The sequence below is a fragment of the Aethalodelphis obliquidens genome, unplaced genomic scaffold (assembly GCF_003676395.1).
Source record: "Aethalodelphis obliquidens isolate GAN/ISIS:26980383/991018 unplaced genomic scaffold, ASM367639v1 scaffold5, whole genome shotgun sequence".
Classification (NCBI taxonomy): domain Eukaryota; kingdom Metazoa; phylum Chordata; class Mammalia; order Artiodactyla; family Delphinidae; genus Aethalodelphis; species Aethalodelphis obliquidens.
In genome coordinates this window covers 77,748,017-77,772,073 of record NW_020837949.1, presented here as the reverse complement: position 1 = coordinate 77,772,073, position 24,057 = coordinate 77,748,017, and the positions used below count along the sequence as shown (strand labels likewise).

General features: G+C 35.1%; 1 protein-coding gene across 4 annotated transcripts in view; it reads right to left on the bottom strand.

Moving 5' to 3' along the window:
• Positions 1-24,057, bottom strand: part of SEMA3D (semaphorin 3D) — a 209,297-nt gene that overhangs the window by 124,988 nt on the left and 60,252 nt on the right. For 2 of the 4 annotated variants that reach the window (XM_027102734.1, XM_027102730.1), the window contains exons 3-4: positions 14,305-14,330; positions 12,472-12,662 (exon numbers count right to left, since the gene is read on the bottom strand). In XM_027102734.1, coding sequence (XP_026958535.1) covers positions 12,472-12,622 — 151 coding nt within the window. In that variant the 5' untranslated portion in view covers positions 12,623-12,662; positions 14,305-14,330. Of the gene's footprint in view, positions 1-12,471; positions 12,663-13,974; positions 14,130-14,304; positions 14,331-24,057 lie in introns of those variants that run through there. The other 2 variants (XM_027102733.1, XM_027102731.1) reach the window with 2 other exon arrangements.

Genomic DNA, 24,057 nt, shown 5'->3' with positions numbered 1-24,057 from the left:
TGTGACCACCTAGAGGGGTGGGATAGGGAGGGTGGGAGGGAGAGAGACGCAAGAGGGAAGAGATATGGGGAGATATATATATATATATATGAATAGCTGATTCACTTTGCTATAAAGCTGAAACTAACACACCATGGTAAAGCAATTATACTCCAATAAAGATGTTAAAAAACAAAAAGTAGTGTTCTCTGATTATACTTTCTTTCTTGAAAATAAAAAAAATGTTGTTTTTGTTAATAATTTCCCAATTGTGACATTTGCTTAGACTTCCTTAAGATCATGATCAAAACTTTCCACACCTTCTAAAAAATGCCTCCATAAAATTTTCAAATGGAATTCTGTCAGATTGGTTTTTGTTTTCCTTCAGGAAACATCCCCTCTTGGCCCTTTCTTCCTCTTGCTCCAATCTGGACTGTCTATTCTCTGACCTGAGGAATAGCTTCCTCAAACTTCCTTCTACCACTCTCCTAGTATGAAACTCATTTTTCCTGGATCCCATGTCTTTCCTCTTTGATTTATTTTCTTATTTTGGTGAGCCCATCTCCAGAAGTTTCCTAAAATAGAGTGACTGTGACTTATATATTTGAAATTTTCCATGTGTGAAAATGTCCTTAATTTACCTTTGTTGATAATTGGGCTAACTATAGAATTCTGGGCTGAACAGCTTTCACCCTCAGAGAGCTGAGGCGTTTACGTACTATCCTCTGGCTTCCAAAGTTATGGTTTAGAAGTCTCATGCCATCAGTGTCCCAAGCTTTTGAATGTCTTCTGTTTTTCCTTTCACCTCCTCACTCTTGCTATTATAAAACTTAAGATAATTGGCCTGAATATGTCTTGTTTTGTTTTTCACTTATCATGCTGGGCATTCAGTGTGACATCTGATCTGAAAGTTAATTTCCATGATTCAAGAGAATTTCCTTTTGGCTTTTCATTCAGAACAAACAGATGTCAGTTATCTGTGCAACTTTTCTCTAGGTTTTCTCCAGAAAGGGTCCTCTAGCTTACCCAAGGAAGATAATTCTGTACAGGTGTGCACAGAATTTGCATCAGAATATGCTTATGGACTTCCAAGAGGGAGATTCAAAATACAGTCACAGAATAATGTCTTCCTTAATTTCAGTCAGTATTACAGGGCGTAAACAATGAGATCATGTTTTCCATTTAGTTTCCCATAAATTGTTAGTTCTCTGCTGATGACTTCAAAATAGACACCTAAAACCCCACTGCCTCTCCCAAGTCACAGTTCAGAATTTCCAGTAGCCTGCTTGGTACTGTCATTTTTCCCCCAACCACCTGGTCCTACTGACTATAATGACTTTAATGACATGACCTAGTTCCCAGGCTCAAGATAACAGAATCGTTTTTAGTTCCTCTTCCTTATTCCCTTACTCTTTTATTCCCCTATTTAAATAACTGCTACCTGTAAGTATATTGCATTTCCCTCACATCAACTTCCAGGTAAATTTAAAGCTTTATAGATTTCCTCATGCAAATTATCTATTCCTTTTCCTCAAACATTTATTTTTATCATCAGCCAGGCTAAGAGCCATATTACTGCTTCTCAAAATTACTATAACAGGCTCCTAAACAACCTTGTTCCCTGCCCCCCTCCCTCTCCAATCTCTCCCACATTAGGCTGTCTATTCTGGTTTTCTCCCTTAAATTAGAATTAAGTTAGAATTTCATGATCAAAATCCTCCAGTGCCAACATATACTTTATTCAATAAACTCTAAATTTCTTCCAACGTTCAAAGTTCAATTTCACACCCAACCTCCTCCGAAATTCTTTGAAATGTTTGGTTTTATTTACCCTAATCCTATGGCATCAATCTTTTTGCAGTTATTTTGTCCCTTAAAAAGACTAGAAGCCCTTGCAGACAAGAATAATGTCTAAATCATTGCTGCAATTCATCACCTCTTCTTTCACATAAGAAGTCTAACAAACATTTAACTGATGATCTTTCAAACTCTAGTGATTCTTGTTTCTGTTGGTTTATCTACCTTCCATCTAAACCAGGATTTATTACAGCCTTATTAATAATTCAGAGAGGTTAATGTGCCATTTGGAGACACAATTGTGGCTCTAATGCTTTGCAATCATAAGAGATTCCTGTTGTGATATCCAAATGCTCCTGTGTGTATTGAGGGTGGGAGGATGGAGGAGAGGAGGGTGGGGAGAGGAGGGTGGGGAGAGGAGGGTGGGGAGAGGAGGGAGTTGGAAATAAAACACTCTAAAAGCAGTGCTTCTCAGGATTAACATGCATTCAGATCAGCTAGGATTCTTGCTAAAAAATAGTCTAGGAGGGAGCCTGAGATTCTGCATTTCTAACAAGCTCTCAAATTATGCTGGCGCTACTGGTCCTTGAACCACAGCTGGAGTAGAAAAGCTAAAGAACACTGTGGCCCCAATTGCCTTGAAGTGCTGGACTCTTCTTTCTTCTCCACACTACAGTTTCTCTCAAACCCTTATATGATGATGTGTTCATTTATGCAAAATAGCCAAATTATTATTATTTTTCCTCTACAACACTACATTGTTAGAATAAGTTAGGGACGTACAGCTGTGACCAATGTGATTAACTTATAACTAACTTAATTGCTATAAGTGATAAATAACCTACTTAGTTTCAACCAAAGACATATAAAACTTTTTCCCCTCCATTTTCTCATACAAAGAAGAGAAGTACATTCATTTAATATGCATTAACCTGGAAGGAAAATGTAAAGATGCCAAGTTATGATTTATTAATTGACTTCCAAGTAAATGTCCTGTTATGTGTGGCAGGAGAAATTGTATCCAAGATGCCTAAATATATTTTTAAAGACCTTGAATTTTCTTCACATCCTACTTCAATTAATTCAGTAATATATTATGTCTGGTCTCTCTTTGAAGCCTATCATAATATCCATTTGTGCTTTATAACTTCCAAGGAGCTTTTCCTCTATTATTTCATTTGATCCTTAACCAAAGGATTATCACTCATTTCCAGATGAGAAAACCTAGATTCAGAAAGAGCAAACAACTGTTCTAATGGTACAAGAACAGTACATGGCAGAGAAAGCTAAAACCTATCAAGGTCTCTTCTAACTCTAAGCCCTATCACCCATTACAGCTATATTTTATATTTTAAGATTTACCATTACTTAGAAAAGCAAGGTTCTTTTTCAAAACAATTCTACTTACTGTTTTTATGGAACATACCCACAGACAAGTTCACTTCTATTGCTTCCTCCACTTTACCATTCCATTGGGATTACTGAAATATTTATCTTATTTTCTAGACTGTGTCTGGCTCACTTTGGCTTTAGTGAAATAAACCTCTTTATGAGTATCTTTCTTCCTAAATAAAAAGCACTTTAGCTTTAATTTATGCCTCTTTTGAATTAATAGGATTAAAACAGCATGTTGAAGGACTCAGAAAAATGCAAAATGTATATTACAAGTTCTTAAGAGAGAGGCATTTGCCAAATTTTCTGTTAAAATGACCCAATGACATTCATTCAAAAAAATATCTGTAAACTTATAGTTTTACATTTATACTGAAAGAATCTCACTGCTAAAATTTATTTAATAAGACCCAAGAAATTAGAGCCAAATTTTAGGTAAGTGAAGTCATAAAACAAGAAATTGTAGATAAAAAATTTTATCTCCTCAATAATTTACAGAATAGTAAACCAACTATATACAGTATACGATCTATTCAAAGAAGCCTATTTTAACCAAAAAATAGTGGACTGGGTTTAATCCCAGAAAAATTTGCCTTTACTTAAATTATGCCCTTATAAATTCCTTCCATATTTATGCATAACAAGGATGCAATTCAAGTGTCTCATGAGGTAGCTCTCCTTTGCCCTGCCAGGAGGACACTACTGACCACACAGGCCTCAGTGATTTTTATGTATGTTCCTAATTCCAGGAACACTTTTTATATGATACTTTTGTATGGCAATATTACATCATATGTTACCATATATTATTAGGTAACTTCTACCACTCTGTGAACCTCTACAGATCAATCATGTTTAGAAGAATGCTCTACATAGTGTTAGATAGATTTTAATCATCACTAAATCACAGTGTTGGATACAGGCAAGTTGTAGTACAAACACTATTGTACTGAAACGCAGAAGGCTTGGATCAGCTTTTTAATTATCTACTAATGTGACTCTGAGGTTGTTATTTAATCTTTCTGAAGTTTTATTTCTAAATCCTTACATAACAAATTTCTAAACATATGTAGTACTTACAAACCTATATCAATATATCAAACTGAATATATTTTTATATCTGTTTAACCTCTCTTTCTACCTACACAACAGTTGACACTGATAATGAACCAAACAATAGTTTATTATGCAAAATAAGCAAGTTTTATTAACATATGTTCTAAAAGTAGCCTGATTTTAGACGAAAAAAATCATGATTTTCTTCAATAGTGTATGAATTATCCCACATTTCTCCTGAATCATTAATTATTCCTCTCCTAGATTATTTCAATTAACAAATAAATATGCTGTTGTTTAGCTCATAAAAAAAACAAGTCTCTTGATCTCATTGTCCTTCCAGCTACTACTGCCCACGTCTCTATTATGGGAAAACTCCTTGAAAGAACTGTCTACACTTGCCTCCAGTTCCCCCAAGCCCACGCTCTTCAGAATCCATCCTAGTTGTGCTCTGGCTCCCACACTTAAAGACACTGCTCTTATCAAGGTCAACAAAAGACTTCTGTTGTTATTTTATTTATTTATTTATTTTTTGCGGTACGCGGGCCTCTCACTGTTGCGGCCTCTCCCATTGCCGAGCACAGGCTCCGGACGCGCAGGCTCAGCGGCCATGGCTCACGGGCCCAGCCGCTCCGCGGCACGTGGGATCTTCCCGGACCGGGGCACAAACCCATGTCGCCTGCATCGTCAGGCAGACTCTCAACCACTGCGCCACCAGGGAAGCCCCCTGTTGTTAAATTTAATGTTAATTTTTACTTATCTTTCGTGACACATTAGCTGAATATGACACTGCTGGTAGTCCCTTTTCTTACTTTCTTCCTTTAACTTTCTATACACCACAACTTCTGATTTTTCTCCTACATACCTGGGCACTTCTTTTAGTTCACTGAGATGCTCAGTCCTCCTTTCACTAATTTCCTGACTTAAGAGTATCCCAGAACTCAATCCTCTAAATTTTCTATATCCCTTAGTCGCCTCACAGAATTTCATGGATTTAAAATTTTCTCTATGCTAACTGCCAAATTCGTATCTCCAATTGACATCGTCTATAAACTCCAAAAATGATATACTCAAGTGCTTTCCAGGCATCTTACTTAGATATCTAATAGCCGCCTCAAACGAATATGTCCACTTGATCTTCCCACACAACATTCTTTCACAATCTCTGCCATCTCAATTAATAGTAACCCCATCCTTAGATCAAAAACAAACAAACAAAAAAACCATGGAGTCAGATTTGACTTCTCTCTTACTTCATATCCAATCCATCAACAAATCCTGTTGGCTGTACCTTCATATCTTCTTCTCCTACCTCCACTGCAACCAGTCTGGCTCATAGACCATCATTTCTCACCTGGATTATTACAGTCCTCTTAGACTTGGCTCCCTATTTCCCTGATCTCTCCCTTTCAGTGCACACACAGTACAGAAACCAGAGTGATCCTATAATAATGAAAGTCAGACCACGTCACCTCTGTGCTCAAAATTCTCCAATGGATTCCCATAACACTCAGACTAAAAACCAACGTTTTAACAATGACAACAGTGAAAGGATCTAATCCTTCTTCCCTCCTATTAACTCTCTGATTTAATCAATTTTCTTCTTTCTCCCATTCCACTGGTTTTTTTGCCATACTGTCTTCTTTAAGATCCTTGAACATGCCAGATACCTTTCCACCTCAGGACTTTTGCACTTGCTGTTCCTTTTGCCAAAAATGTTCCTTTCCTGAGTATCTGCATGACTTGCAACAATAATTTCTTGAAGTATCCGTGAAAACATCACTCTCTGGGTGAGCTCTTTCTTGAGCGCCATATTTGACTACTACACCCCCACCAATCAACTTTCCCGATTCATTGTTCTCCATAGCACTTATCATCTTCCATCTTGCTGTGTAATGTACTTATGTATGGTCTACCTTTCTGTATCAGAATATAAACTACATGATGCCAGGGAGTTTTGCCTCTTCTACTTGCTAACATATCCCCTTGTTGCCAGCATGGGGCTGGAAACAGTGGGCATCACAAACTATTGTTATTAACCACTGAGAGCTGAATATCAAATACACAATAATATTATCCTTGAGCTCTTAAACCTACGAAAGCCCAGTCCCACACACAGCCTCAGTTTAGAGAAAACACATCTGGGAAAACAAGAGAGTCCATTAAAAATTAAACCATCAATGACTTTCTCTATAGAAGAAAATATATGGGAATTCTTACTATTAGATTGATAATACTTCTTTACTATATACTTAAGGAGAGATATTCAGAGCAAGTCATCTTCTTTTCTCATTGATTTGACAACAAAAATGTCCACTTTAGAAAGGAATTCCTGAATGAATGATTTTATGATTCCTTTTAACCCACCCTGAAGGCTACCAACTACTCAAAGACACTACTCTTACCAAAGTCAATAACCACCTAAGGGCTTGTTAACTACTAGAAGACCATGAAGATAAAAATACTGGGAAGTACCTTCAATAAATTCACAATCTGTGGGTGGTACTGGACTGAGGGAAACTAACCCTAGTAGAAAATGTTTGACAGTAAACAGAAGCAATTTTAATATATGCTATAAATCCCCAGGAGGAAACTATGTAATATTTTTCAAACTTGTTTATATAGGGAAAACTCTGGTCTGGGAACAACCATTAATATCTAGCAAGATAATAGTGTTTCACAAAAATTAATAATTGACAGCATTTATTAAATGTTTACTATGCCAAACACTGTTTTACGTGCTTTACATGGATCAAGACACCTTCACAACTACCTCATTAGAATTAAATTAATTAACGCACTTGGAAAACTGCAGTACATAAAATAAACATCCATACATCCCACAACTAGTAACAGCAGTTAAGACCTAATAAGCAGTTTGGCTTCAGAACCTGCCTTCTTCACAGCTATACTCAATTGAGATATCAGAACTTATACAAAACTAGTCAAATCAAACAAGTTAGATGAGTCAAATGGCCATGAATCTCTACTTGAGGCACGCCACATTTCACAGCTAAATAGAGTCATTTTTAAATAGTGAAAAATATATAGACTTATCCACTCATTCCTCAGAAGACTCAAACAAGATAAAGAACTATTCTATCAAATGCACTAATGTTTAGTTATACAATAGCAGATAAAAATTTTAAAGATGATTTCCAGTTTTCTTTTCTATGAAAAGACGTAAGTTTTGGAGGAGCAAAAAATAATTAGTACTCTTGGTAGTTACTGAGAAAAGCATACTGCCAAAGATGTAATAATGAAACCTTGTATTTTTTTTATATATATATATCTTGATATTTGTGTTCCTGAACATGCAATGCCTCCCTCAAGGGCACAAGGTGGCAAGAACATGGGCCTGGAACTAGAGAGGAGAAAACACACAAGTTAGTTATGCCACTTAACAGCTTCTTGCTTTGGGGCAAGGCCTTCAGGTTCTAACCTCATGTTTCTTATCTATAAAATGGGTATAAAAATGATGGTTCTTCATAGTGTCCTAAAGTCTAAGTAGGGTCCTGGATGCAGTCTCCTGTTTGATGTTCCTGATAGAACTTCCCACTATTTGAAATAACCTTCATCTGTTTGTTTACCTGTTTATTGTTTGCCTCCCTATCTGGTAAAGAAATTCCAGGGGGACAGTGACTTTTCTCTTCCTTTTTCAAAGTTTTTGCCCATTCCCTCTTTAGCTATATTACCTATCTCATCTTTAGGAGTTGTCCAAACAAATACCATTGCAGATACAAACGATTCCTGGGTATAAATATCCTTAACCCGCATGAGTTCCTTCATGATGATTTATAATACAAAAAATGCTTACAGTAATTGCAAGACTGAAGTTGGTCATTTTTCAAAAGTTATATTTACTACATCTGCAGTATAAAGCATACAAGTCACTGTGAGAAGCTCACCTTGTAAGGCCATATATATATATTACCCTTATAAAACAAAACCCAGAAATACAGAACATCCTGACCTCTAAGTTTCCTTACTTGTTACTCAAGAAACTGATTTAGTATGCATAAATGTGCAAGAATTCAAAATATGCCACTGAGGGGAAATCTCTTTACACAACAATAGAACCAAACAAGCTCCTGTGGATTCAGAGGTTCAAAGCTAAGTCTTTATCAAAGAGCATTCTTTGGATAAAATGGTTATTATATTTCTGTTGGCCTTTAAGAAATCCCTCAAAATAATCTTGCAGCTGTTTAAAGTAGCTAACTCTACTGATACTGGCTGTGTCTCTGGTCTGCACCTAAGGAAGCTTGAGTTATGGAAAGCAAAGCTGATTTTGTGCCCATAAAAATGAATTATTTTTGAAAATACAGTTAATTTTTCATTTTGACTGATTTTTCTAACCTCACATGCTGGCAGTATTTTAATGCCAAGCATGAAGTTTTAGACTCCCTCAAAACTAAGCAATGGGTGATACTAGGTGATCTTCACTCATTAGTCAGTCATAAGAGGAAGAGAAAATGCCAAAGGAGAGTTCTGATTATTATCTCAGAGGTAGGAATTTTCCTCGTCATAACCCCAAGTTAGCAGTGATGTTTACGTTATAACTTTGTTTATTCAGGAATAGGCTACTTTTTAAAACTATTACATCAGGATTTGAACTACTTTCCTTTTACACTCTCAGATATGGCAGAGAAGAGGTGGCTAGGGAAACTGTTGAAATTCTCCCAAGTGTATGGTTAATGCATACTTACTTCATAGTGCTGAACTGATGATTTCCAAAGAAAAGTCCCCAAATTCTTATAGGTGGAAAGAGGAATATTCTGTAAGCATTGTCAGTAATTCTCCTAGCCAAGATCATTACTCTATTATTAGCATACAATCTGGCAATGAATGGCTAACAGCAGCCACAGGGCGCTATAGGAGAGAGGGAGGGGGAGGGGGGAGAGGAGAAAGGGGAGACAAGGGGGAGAGGGGGTGAGGCGGGAGTGAGTGTTGTGTGTGTGTGTGTGTGTGTGTGTGTGTGTGTCTGTTGAGGGTGAGTTGAGAGATTTTTAAAATTCCTTCCCTGCATTCAGTCTTTGCTACTGCTTTTGACATGTATCAATAGACAATCTACATGTAGATAAATATGTAAAAAATATAACATTTGGAAAGTATACTAAATATAAGAACCATCCAAAGAATAGTTCTTATTGCATTTAATCCAACATTTATACCAGTTCTCCTTTTATATAAGTACTAGGTGCTAGAAAGAGTGAAAATCTATAGAGAGATAAATAAAACAGGATTTTGAACTCTTATATGGTTGATTCCAAGTATTAATACAAAAACATAGATTCATACCAAAAAAAAACCCTCTAACTAGGGATAAACTAATTAGCAGCAGCTACATAAAATTAATGTTTTTAAATTTTTTTTATTTTTAGGAACTGATTTGTTATTTTCTAATGATCAAGTTACCACATTTGAGTTAATACTTTACAGTCACTCATATAAAATTTTGATTATGAACACAAATCAGCACAATGACCATCTCTCTTTTTCCCATAAGATTATCAAAGTCTGTAAATCTCTTTTGGCTACCAAGAGCGTGTGGTCTTCAACTCCATTTAATTTTGACAATTGAAATCATATAATCAGTTAGTCAAATATCAGCATGATGCTTCTGTCAACTTTAAAGTTCACTTCCGTAGGTAAGTGCCTCAGGCAAGAACTGCTGCTCTTGTCTAGGGTGTGAGAAATATGATTAGGGACCCAGGCTCTCCAAAGCACGGGGCTGACTCAGGAGCTGAGCCACCAACTAATTTGAGACCTTAATTCCTCAGTACCTCAGTAACCTCATTTCTAGGCAGATGATAATAATCTCCACCTCACAGGGTGGTGATGAGGATAAAATGACATCATTCACACATACTCCTTATACCAATGCTTTGCTTATGATGACTCCTCAGTGAATAATTATTAACTATTATTAAAGTTTCTTTCCAAGTCTAATTTATTTTGCATGGTCCACCCTCGTCAATGCAATGCTCCTGTGTTATTCACTATATCATAGAAACCAGGTAGTGCTTCCTTTTTTTTCCGTTCAATCTATTTTCAAACTTTCTGTCTTTTTTTTTTTTAATTGTTTGGCTTTTCATACTTGTTTTCTGTTCTGTTCTTAAGATGAATTTTGAAAACAGGCAAACAAATCTGACTTGTGTAATATGATGGGTTGTGAAAAGTCCATATTATATACTTCGGTGATCCATATCTCTATCAGGATAGAGAACATTTCCATAAGCCCAGAAAGTTTCCTCTCATATCCCTTTCCATTCGATCCTTCCCTCAACTGCACAAAGGCAATGCCCTGAATTTTTTTAACCATAGATTAGTTGTCTCTGCTCTAGAAATTCGAGAATACAAAAACTCAAAAGTAATGTTACCTTAACTCTTTAATTCATGAGGTATAAATTCCAAACAAATACCAACATATGAAATGTGTAATGAGTCAAATAAGATAATTCCACTTAAGCTTACATTAGACATCAAATTTGCTTTTACTATTGATATTTAATTTGAGCTGAAAATAAGTTGTCTTAAAGATTAAAACTGCCAGCATGATTTTTACCCGCCAAGTTCAGAATAGAGGAGTTTGAGTTCCCTACATTCCTCTCATTACTTAGGTATTAAAGAAGCCAAGGGGATATTACAGGAAAAAAAAAAAAAAAGAAACCTTTGAGCATGAAACTTGGCTCGTTTTCTCTCTCGATATATATATTGATACATTACACTTACATATAAACACATATTAGTATATAAACTTTGCTTTCATACTAATTTAAACATTTAAAAACAATTAGCTTAGTAGATTTCATTTCTTAAATGTTTTCTCATCTCTGTATTTTAAGCTTTTCACACAGACTATTTTTTAAACAATAAAATATGTATATGCTTGAGATATTCAAGGTATTTTAGTTTGTTAATATTTTTGAAGATACCTTACTGTTTTAAAAAATACTAAGGATCAATGAATTAGTAGCAGCTGTATAGAATTAATGATTTTTCTATTTTTAGGCTGTTGAGCTGCACCCCACAGGCCTACAAGGCTTGTGCTTGCCCAGCTTCAAGACCAAAGAGCCCAGAGTCAGCGACAGAGCCATCAAAGGTTTAATGGATGGGAGATCTTACATGTCCGAAGCAAGGTTCTGGAGCAACACCCCACCACGTATGCGGCTCACACCGAAGCAGGACAAAGCAGACACGCTTCACTCCCACAGGCAGGGGGAGGTTACCACTTATAAGGGAAATTGACGGCAGTTTGGCTCATCAGTTACCAGGGAAACCAGCAGAGGGGCCCGCCCCTAACTGCCCCTTTGATAGGCTATCATGGTGGCTAAAATTAGAACAATCATTAGCTGGGGCAAGGGGCAAGCATGTAGGAAGGTCTGTCAGGTGAGGAGGGTATAGGTGAAGCAGGCACTGGTTGAACAGGGGACTTACAGAGAGCAAGAGAACAGCTATCTTGAGTGGCCTGACCATACATAGGTATGGATTTATTTTAATATAAAACTGACTACAGGGACTTCCCTGGCGGTCCAGTGGTTAAGACTCCATGCTTCCAATGCAGGGGGCGCGGGTTCCATCTGCGGTAGAGGAACTAAGATCCCACATGACGCACAGCATAGCCAAAAAAAACAAAAAACAAAAACAAAAAACTGACTACAACTTGCTGACCAAAATTTCCTAATTATGCTAATCAGTAGTTTAAAATTGTAAATAATGAACTGAAAAGCATACATTAACAGTTTTGGTGTCTATTTTCTTCACCAAGAATAATGAATCAGTGGGCTTTGCATTCTGTAATAATCTTCTTATTATTATCTTTTTTTTTTTGGTACGCGGGCCTCTCACTGTTGTGGCCTCTCCCGTTGCGGAGCACAGGCTCCGGACGCACAGGCTCACCGGCCATGGCTCACGGGCACAGTCGCTCCGCGGCATGTGGGATCTTTCCAGACCGGGGCACGAACCCGTGTCCCCTGCATCGGCAGGCGAACTCTCAACCACTGCACCACCAGGGAATCCCGGGAGCCCCATGTTTTGTTTTGTTTTGTTTTGTTTTAACCATTCTTAGCACGTAATTCTCAAATCCTAGCACCTGGTTTTTGTTTTTTGTTTTTAGCACCTGCGCCACCAGGGAAGCCCCTATAATAATCTGATTATTAACTGATGCCAATACTACAAACATTTCACTGAAGTCAGTATGCATTTCTAAATAAAAGAAGGCAACCTGAAAAACACTGACACATTTACCTTTGTAGGTTAGCTTGAGTCGTGGAATATTTTGCTTAGACGTTCCAGTGACTGGAAGAAACAGCATGGTCATGCTTAGCATCATCAGGGCATGAAAAAGGTAAAAATCATGGTTTCTGGACTTTGGTCTCTCATCTTTAGTAACAATCATGATGAAAACAATGTTCTGTTTCAAACAGCGTTAATTTAATCTAAAAAGAAGAAAAGAACTATTAATATAGCAGTTTGCAGATTTTCCTACACTTACTAAATTATAATTTTATGAATGTATGTAGATTTAAAAAAATACTTGCTCCTTGTCTCTTGTTCAGCTCTTAGAAATTGTTGCAAGGGAAACGAATCAGAACTGAGTAATAAAATTCAGGTCTGGCTTTACTCAGGACATGAGTACAGACCTAAAAAGTCAACTACTTATGTTAATTAGCGACTATTCTTCTACTAAAGTTTTTGTTTTGTTTTGTTTCATGCAAATGTAGGAGTGACCAGTTCTTTCTGTAACTTGATGAATTCTTGATCAGATAAGAATACTGGTAGAAGCCTACACTTTCCCCATACCATTCTCAAAGGAAAAGATTCTCAAGCAAAATTTAATAAAAGCTGTCATTTTCAGAGAGTTCATTTCTCACAAAACATATTTTAACAGTTCACCTAAAATTGGGGCAACTGGACATGATCAGGTCAGGGCCACCAGTATAGATTTTAGGCCTGGGACAAGGCAATCTTAACTGCACCCTATACAACTCCACACAGGGCAGCACTGAATATAAAAACAAACTGTAAAATAAAAGGGTTTATAAGAGGAGGCGGTTTTTAACTAGGTTGCCATAAACAAGCTGCCTTGGTTGTCTTTGTTAAGACACGGAATAAATCAAAACACACATATTTCAAACTAAGCCTGGTAATAATAATTACAAATAATATTCATTGAGTATTTACATGAACCAGATACTTTTTAAGAAGTGTGTTACATAAATCACTTAATGCTGTTAAATTCATTAAAGAAGTAGGTCATTAGACTGAGGTGGCTCTAATGCCATGGTAGCCCACCTAATCAAACAAACTCTAAGCCTGTAAATGCCTCAAAGCTATGAACTCAGAACTCTAAGAACTACCAGTTAACTAGGCTTTAAGCTATAGCCAATAAAATAATTTCCTTTCTTTGTTTCCTAAGTCTTCGCCCTAATATCCTATCAGTGGGGTGCTCCTAACCACTTCCAGTTTGGTGCCGTGCAATTCAAACTGATTTTTGCTCAAATAAACTCTTAAAAATTTTAATATGCCTCCGTTTATTTTTTAATCAGTGCTAATGATGGTCAAGAAAGATAGGTAATTATTTTCCTCGTTTTACAGATGAGGAAACTGAGGTACAGGGTTTGCTAATTCTCTCAAGGTCATGCTGCAAATAAGAGATGGATTAAAACATTTGTTCTGGACTTCAGCTAGAATCAGCCTCCTTAGCCCCTAAGTCTTTAGGTGCTTTTCATTATGGCAGAATCAAGTGACCTTCAACTCTTGATGCAGTCTTCAACTTCTCTTCTTTCTCCTTGACATCTTCTAATAAATAGCCCACAGAAAGGATCTTGCTATGCGTACTTCCTGGGAGGATTCCAGATGTGGTACCTGCTTCAAGTGCCAATAATTTCTTGGTAACAGCTTTAGCCATAATAAAAAAGTATTATACTTTAGTATTTTTGTAATTATTTAATATCAAAATAAATATGTCTATATGGCTTAGTTTTAAGAGAATGTCTAAATAAGAGTATTTTTCTTATGGTAGATCAAGTCTTTAGTAAAATGCCTCAATGACTTTGAATCAAGGTTCCTTAAACTTACCTTAAATCTCAGAAGTTAAGATCAATCTGGGAATGTGAAATAAAATAAAATATAGGGATGTATTAATTTTTTATACAAGACAAACATTCTAAGAATAGACTACAAATTGTATGTTGTTTCTTCATGAAACGTTGAATATGAAGGCTTAATAAAGTATATTTTCTCAGTTACTTTAATTACCCGTAGGAAGTACCAAACTATTCTGTCTTTGTGTGTAATCCATGCATATTTAGTTATTTGATTTAGAAGATTACTACAAATGAAAAGAATCAAGTTCATTTAGATACTCATTTAAGAATATCGTAGGTCACACATATTTTATTCACATTTACTTGACATATGTGAATGTGTCACATATAACATATTTTATTCACATTTGCCACATATAACATATTTTATTCACATTTACTTGACATTTCTTGATGAGTTCACCTAATGATATAATTTAAGGGAAAACAGGAATGTCTGTCTGACCAAAAAGATCTACACTATTAGCAGTCCTTAATGAAAATTCTAGTTTTAAAAATTTCAGTAATATATATTTTAAAATAAAACACTAATAAAGCCCTTCTGTAAATAACATTTAAAACAAACTCTTAAAAAATAAAGAGTTGTATTATTTCAAAACTAGTAGGAAAACGCATATGCTATTGGCAAAAAACAGAGTCACTTAACTGGTCTACAGAAAAATTTATCAGGATTAGTTTTAAGTTATGTGAGTTTTAATTTACTCACTGTCTTAAGAAATGCATGTTTGCAACTTTTCAATTTTACATTTACACAAGTAAAACACAGATGCATTCTTTGAGTTACAGATTCTCCTTAAATACTTACTGTTTTTTTGCAAATAAGAATATGCATTTAAGAATATATAATACACATACACTTATGGTCATTAACACCATAACTCATCTCCAATGATTTATTAAAGTGAGAAGAAAGATAAGATTCTTATTTGAAAGGAGCAGTTGATTATACACAAATAAAGTATCATGAAATAATTGCTAAAATCGAGATATTTATAAGATGCTATGGAAGGCAGCTCAAAGGAGTATCATATAGGTTTAAGTAAGACAAGAATAGTTTCATAGAGGACAGAGAAAGGAGAATAAAAAGCAAAAAGAGACATTTCCAGGTAACAATGATACCTAGTTAAGGGTTTCTGAAAAGCTGGAAGCATGATAGGCCTGCGAAGGGTGAGACAATGTAGCATAATCCAGTGGAGTGAAAGAGAGAGGAAACCAAAGAGGGATTCAGCCTAATGCTTAAATGTGCCTCATGCCTGTTCTGGTAGCTAATATACAATATTAGGACTCAAACGATGCTGTTATTCCACACTGCCTTTGGTCTTAGATCATATGTGCTGGTTTCATCCATATTCATCAGTGCTTCTCTAATCCCACTTGCCTGTTTCTTTTACTTTTCCCTATGTCCACATGTTAGCAGAAGATCACAGCAGCTCCACAGCTTTGCCACACAAACATGTATCCTTCCACCTGCCCATACCCTCCACAAAGAGTGAAAGGTTAGTTGAATATAGAGATTAAGTATATTAAATTTCTCATTAGGTTTAGTTTTTCTGAGCTTCTGGACATATGTAATACTACTTTTTTTTATGACATGTAACAATGCATGTAATGTGAATGTATGTTTATGTACACACGCGAAAGAGAGGAAACTTTCCGTGTGTTCATTTTATTAGCAATAATGACCTCAGTACAGGACATTTCCTGTGAATTAATGACCAGTTGAGGTTAATGGCCCTTAGCTATGTATTGAGATATCTACTCCTCCAACTGGTCATTAATCGCTAAGACATGCCCTGTGGTCCAACACTATAAGTTAAGAAGATTGATGTTTTGGTTTCCAATGAACAGTAGTCACACTGTTCCTTGTTACCTAACTCATTAATATTGTTAAATAACTTAAAAATCAAAGCACTGCTTTCCTTGCTAGTATGACATTCCGATAAGTGCCCACACGTGCTGAACCATTTGTTGAGGGTGAGGGACAAAATAAAACAAAAATTCTGAAACTCCTGGAACTTTTTTTTAAACTTTATATATTTTTCTCCTAATTCTTTGTTTTTCCTCCCAACAATCCTTTGAATTCAATAGTTAATCTTTTAATTGAGATAATTTATGGGTTAAATGTATTGCCAACAACGTCTCCAATAATCTGCGTCCAATAATCTCCAACGTCTCCAATAATCTGCACTGTTCCAGTGCATGTCAGCGTGTGTATCTGTGTGTTTTTTGTACCTACACATGTGTGTGTCCCACATCTGGGAGGAATTACAGAGAGAAGTAGGTGTGATTTAACCTAAAGTGGGTGGATTTGGTGAATTGCATAGGTTATACTGCATGCTACTGTCTGTAACAAGCTCGACCTGGAGCCAATTAACTGCACATAATCTGTTCCACATGTTCACTGGGACAAACAGCACCCTTGGGGATCTTCAGATGTGGAGCCAATGGGGAGTGTTGTGATTATGAGAGATTTTTACACACTGTTCCACTAAATCAGAGCTCCAAATGCATAATCTCACACTCAAGAAGGCCTTGTGCCATTTCCCAAAGGAATACAAAGAGTCCAGAACTTATTAGATAGATGGTAAATCGTCAAAAATATTATTTGAGGAGCAAGGAATAGAAAATTTTACATGTGAACTTCATTGATTTCTCTTATTTATATCTATTTGTTGCAAGAACGTATAATTATAGTGAAAAAATAGACCATATGCATAGGAAAAGAAAATACATGATAAGTCTTCACACCTGAAAACCTTGAACTTAGACATAGGATCATTTCTCAGGTATGTGTGTGCTTGTGTGTGTGTGCGTAGGTTGGAGAAGGGAGAAAAAGAATCCTTGATTTCTTAATTTATAAAGAGTTACTTGTCCTTCATACCTTTGTGGTGGTGCACATGAGGTCACTTGAGAATTTTTTATCTTACTCATGAGACACAAAGAGCTATGACCATCCCCAAATTAAAGGTACTACCAGTATAAACTCACTTTAGCCTAACTGTAACTCATATTTTTGAGTTATTGTTTGATCAGATGGTTTTCCTATAGAGTACATAGACTGATCAATTTAGTAACATTACTTCCTGGCAGGGAAATGGAACATAGCGACAAAGAACCAAACAGAAATTATAGAATAAACTTGAACAACAAAGAGACAACATAGGCAAACAAGGAGAAACTTTATGTTTGCAGAGAGATATCTTACATTCCATTGATCAAGTGCAGTGACATCAAAGCAGAATGCAAGTGAGATGAATGAAGGCTCACTGGAAGGGTGCTTGGAACGCTAAAATTGTCATTTACATTTATTTTATGTCATCCGTTTCCAATTTCTCTTTCTGTGTTTTCTAATATACATGATATTCTACTACTTTAGTACCATCGACAGTATGCAATCACTGCTCAAGTGTACAGTATTATTACCAATGGATGGAATTTATAGGGTAGGAACTTTTGGTTGACGAATTTTAACTGTCCATTAATAGACTTCATTGCCTTCAGATGTCACAAATTCTTCATCAATTGATATATTCCACAGGAGTCTGTCAGACCATCTGATTTTTCAGAGATCATGAAAAAAGAGACTTACATGCTAAACTCTATGTCAGTAAGAATAAATTACAGTAATTCCATTTTTATTTTGCAGTGGTTTAAACACAATGTTTGTATTTCTAAAATACACTGAAAGTATATTGTTGTATAAATCCCTGCTCACCAAAGCACCAGTGTTACATGTTACTTGAGTTTGGAAGACTTATAGCCTTGTACTTAGAGCCAGATCAAATTCTCCACGATCTTACCTCTAATGAATCCAGCTCAATAAAAAATAATAGAATAATGAGATTTCAGAACATACATGTGTAACATGTTAGATTTAATATCGTGGGTTACATTTTTTTCCTGAACATGACAGTAACAGCAAAACCATGCTTACATTGTAAAGAAGTCCTAAAGAAATCAAGTGCCTCTGACGCCCAAACTGCTCAAATAATTAACACAGTTAGAAAAAATTAGTAAGACATGACTATAAATGACTTTGCTAGCCATCTTCTTTTGCCTATATCTCATATTAATTGGCTACTCAAAGCAGATCACTAATGGTTATCAATTTGTTGGGTCAGAGAAAGCAACAACAGCATAATCATAGTTTGTTTCTCTTTAAATTTGAATAATCCACAATTCAAAGGTTTAAGATTTTTCTTTCCAAATTCTCATTTTTTAGAGAGCATTTTGATCCACGCATCTTTTCATGACCAAGATAATCTCATCCCTCACGCTTTGGAATTCTGACATACATTTTAAGAATTATAGGATATCTTGTCAAATTTTAATGTCTGCCTTTTGTATTCAAAATATAAATGTATATTATTTAAACTGATTGTTTTTTAAAACTTAACATCCTACACCTCAAATATTCTGATACGTGCCCTCGGCAGTTTAAAAAGAGATTTTTAAGTAAATGAAATATTGAATAAAGCAGAGTAGGAATTACTGTAATTAAGAAGGCAGAACAATCAGATTTTCTTGAAATAAAAAGAGTTACCCATGTGTCTGTTATTGAGAAGTTTCTCTATTTTATTCCTTTTATCTTTTAGGAATATCATTAGCATCAAAACAGAATCATGTTCTGGTAAATATCCAAAAGCTTTAACTTTCTTTCCTAAAGCACACATTTAGCTATTAATTTAGACATTGAGTTATATGCCCAATAAAAATTTTCCCAGACTTTACAATACTGATCTACTATTTCTGCTATGTGGGCAATAAATGGATTTACATCTTTTAAAAAATTGACTCTTCAATGATCGAATACACAAATTTTCTATATACAAATTAATTTATTGGCCCCATGGTCTCTGTATCAGCAGAAATAATTGTGCACCTCATGTAGCTTGTCTTTCAAAGCAACATAGGTATCTTATTACACTTAAAAATATTCTCACGGTGCTTATACTTCAGCAGCGCTTACAAGGACGGAGCAGTGCAAAGACACACAAAGAGAAGAGCACAGCACCAGCATAGGAATGACAGACAAACATGTACAGTTAAGAATTTCTTTTTATTTCCTGACCTGTGTGGTGGTGCTGTTTTTTACAATTTTCACATGTATGTTATATTTTCCAATTAAAAATATTTATTGAAAAGATTAGTTACGCTACAAGAAGGAAACAAAGGTTTTTTTTAATTGCTTAGTGGATACTTTACAGGACTGTGAGACAAGAGATTCATCATATCCTCAAAAACAATATACAGAGGTTATTAGCTGCCAAGCTGTAAAAATGATATCAACCTATTGTATAAAACTACTTATGTACAGGAAATAGTAAAGTAAGTTCCTATAGTAAAACTAAATTATAACATGGGTTCACACTATATTTAATTTAGGATCTAAAGGTTGTAACTATTGGAAACTAGTAAATAATACTGAACTAATTAAATTACGTTTTTAAGGCATGTGATATAGAACAATTATAAGGATTCTCTTTAAAACTCCTAACACTTTTAAATAAACAGACCAAGAAATCCAATCGAATTGCCAGCAACTCCAGTATCTAAAAGCAAACTTCTTAATCTGAAAAACAGCACAGAGCAGAAAAAATGTGACCCTGAACCTCATATTCCCATAAATTCTCCAGGAATGCAGGTACTTCTGAGACCAAAACACTTATGATAAGTTAAATGACTTTTTTAAAAAGCAAAAGGATGTGCTAAACACATGAACACAATTTATTTCTTTCTTCACTATTTAATGAAATGCCTAAGGGAAATAAACGTTTCTAGCAATGTAAGGATTCCACATGCATAGCAGGAAGAGTTTAAATAATTCACTTCATAAACATAAAACTATCTGGGAATAAAAATAGGCAGCATGTGAAGGGGCCTAAGTGTCATATGCAGAATTTAGAAACTCAGTCTTCACATCAGATTTGAATTTCATGATAATCGACCCTACTCTGCTATAAATAAATTAAATAGGTAAGTAAATAGATAGATAAATAAATAAAATAATTTTAAGGTAATTAAATGTGAAAGTCATTAATATTTTAAAATTTATCTTTAGCAAATTGAATTCAACAACTGATGGCTATTGTGTCTTTCTTAGGCAAATATTACAACATAAGTTTGCACGTGCTCTTTGTAGGGGCTGCTAGCCCAGAAAAGGGCTGTGTCTCTGAAGACAGTTATCTGTAATAGAACTCTGAATTTTGTCACAGATGATCTACCAGCTATTACCAGAAATTCAAAAGTTCTCAAGACTATGACCCAGTCAATACTCTCACATTTGGTTTAGTTCTGCTATTAAAACACTAAAAATAATTTGAAAATAAAGTTGTAACTATTATACATAAACTAATATTATAATTTTCATTTTTGTACACTTATATGATTGCATTGTTCAATTTCTTCTGCCTATACTTCTAAACATGCCCAGTTATACCTTCCATAACTCCTCCAGGACATGTCAGAAGTAGAGTGGCATGGTGCTTGAGCACGCAGGCACAAAGCCCAGGTCTGCCGCTGGCCTCCTGTTTATTGATGGGAAAGTTACTTAACTTCACTGTGTCTCACTTATCGCATCTGAAATAGTAGATTATACCAGTATTTAACTCATTTGTTGTAAGGATTATATACCATGATGTAAAGCACTACACCATGCCCAATACATAGTAAGTGATAAATGTGTATCAGCCATTTTTAAATTACTACATTTGATTTAATTTTCTATTAAGATTCTTTTTAAGTACAAAAGCAAATTATGGTTTTAAAGACATTTAATAATGACCTGAACATATGCCTAGAGTTTATAAGGGCTGTAAAATAAAGAGTTCTCAGGGAACTATTATATGATTTCCAAAAGTATGAAGATAAATGAAGAAAATAATCACAGGTTACCACCAAAACAAACAAATGACCATGCAAGTAAATAAACAAACTCCATTTCTATGGCTTAAGCGGGGACAATCAGTGATGGTCTGAATTTTGTCATGAAGGATAAGATACAATTGTATCTGGAGTGCTTCCAGTGCTACTCATTCAAATTAAATGATGTACTAACCCACAATGAGGTATCACCTCACACCAGTCAGAATGGCCATCATTAAAACGTCTACAAATAATAAATGCTGGAGAGGCTGTGAAGAAAAGGGAACCCTCCTACACTGTTGGTGGGAATGTAAGTTGGTACAGCTACTATGGAAAACAGTATGGAGGTTCCTCACAGAACTAAAAATAGAATTACTATATGATCCAACAATCTCATTCCTGGGCATATAACTGGACAGGACTGTAATTCAAAAAGATACATGTGCCCCTATGTTCATAGCAGCACTATTCACAATAGCCAAGACATGGAAACAACCTAAATGTCCATCAACAGATGAACGGATAAAGAATATGTGGTATATATATACCATGGAATACTATTCAGCCATAAACAAAGAATGAAATAATGCCATTTGCAGCAACATGGATGCAACTAGAGATTATCATACCAAGTGAAGTAAGTCAGAAATAGAAAGATAAATACCATATTATATCATTTATATGTGGAATCTAAAATATGACACCAATGAATCTATCTATGAAACAGAAACAGAATCACAGACATAGAGAATAGACTGGTGGTTGCCAAGGGGGAGGGGATTTGGGAGGGATGGAGTGGGAGGTTGGGGTCAGCAGATGTAAGCTATTATATATAGAATGGATAAACAACAAGGTCCTACTGTATAGCACAGAGAATTATATTCAATATCCTATGATAAATCATAATGGAAAAGAATATTTTTTAAAATGTACATATATGTATAACTGAATCACTTTGCTGTACAGCAGTAATTAACACAACATTGTAAATCAACTATACTTCAATGAAAAAATAAATTAAATGATGTAGTTCTTTAAGAAAGAGAAAATAACTAAATATCCAATCAAATAATAACTTCATATAAGAAACAGATTCAAAATAGAATACACACTGGTGAATATGTATAATGCTTGGCTTTAATATTTTCACTTGTTTTAAAAGATTAAAAGGATCAGGCTTCTTTTGGTGTCTTTTCCAGAAAGGATACTAGCTTCAAAGGGGAAAACAGGGAATTTTAAATAACCTTGCGGGCTATGTAGAATTGAAGGATATACTATACTCAATGGTGTACTCAAAATATAGTAATGACATATGCTACAATTCAATATATCCTTTATATTGGATCGTAATACATTACATACACATTTGAATTTTTTTGCATCTATCCTATCCATCTATCCTATTTACTTCAGTGTACTGTTTTCCATTCCTACCCCCACCTTTATTTTTAAAATGCGTGAAAAGATCTTTCACAAACTCTTATCAGTGTTCTTTACGTTTCACTTTCTTTAAACAAGTTACCCTTTCTAGTTATGATGCTACTTAAGAAGTTTACGTACTTTATATTTTATAAGTTGCTGACATCCTTTGACATACGTAAAGTATTAAATAGTTAATTAAAAGAATTTTCTTGCATGAAAAAATAGTCATGTTTAAAAAGTTATATTTTATCCAAGATCAATTTTTTACATTTTTTTACTAACCTTAAAATTGTTATTTTATTATAAAGTATATTTTGAAATTCATAACAGCTTACAAAGTGTGGTTGATCTAACTTCATTATTAACATCCTATGATTATCATAACACAGCAAAACATTAATATATAGCAGGAGCTCAAAAATAATTTTTAGTTTATTGACTATAATAACCCAGAAAATAGGAAAGTAATATCTCCTGACTGAAAGCAGAACAAAATTAGATCTTATGTTAATACTGAATTAGGTTTTGGTAAGTTAAAAAATCAATTACATTTAAACCATTTCAGATCTGCAAACATGCCAAGTATTATTTACAACAGCTTACAAAATTGCTATATTTACAGCATACCAGATTTGAGGTTGTCTCTCCCACATATTCAAAAAGCTATTGTGCATGTTAGAACATCTTCATATATCTACTAGCCCTGAGATGGAATATTAAAAGCATATATTAAAAAATTCCTTCCAGGGCTTCCCTGGTGGCACAGTGGTGGAGAGTCCGCTTGCCGATGCAGGGGACACGGGTTTGTGCCCCGGTCCGGGAAGATCCCAGATGCCGCAGGAGCGGCTGGGCCCGTGAGCCATGGCCGCTGAGCCTGCGCGTCCGGAGCCTGTGCTCCGCAACGGGAGAGGCCACAACAGTAAGAGGCCCGTGTACCGCAAAAAAAAAAAAAAAAAATTCCTTCCATATTCAATTATTATTCAAATAAATATTTGCATAAGCATTTAATGTTTGTATAACATAAGCTTTACTGTCTTCAAAATGCATATTTCAATTCATGTGGATCAGACACTAATCAAACTAAAAATAAATATAATATATAGACCAAATAGCATTATTATAAAATGATAGAGTATTGTTTTATAATTAACACAGGTTTTAAACTTTATATATACCTTCATATGAAGATATCATATTTTCGAGTATGACTCTATAACACTTTCCTTCAGAAACACTATTAGTTATACCAGATATGCAATATGGAAGCATAGTGTGGACCTTGTTAACAAGCTCATGGGTAAAGGTGAATTCATCCCTTTTACCTACATTCTCTTAATACATATAAGAGAGTAGGTCCTAGACTAACACATTTGTATTTTAAAAGTAACTTGCAATTGCCCAGGGCATGAGACATATGGCTGTGTGAAGAATGGATTGG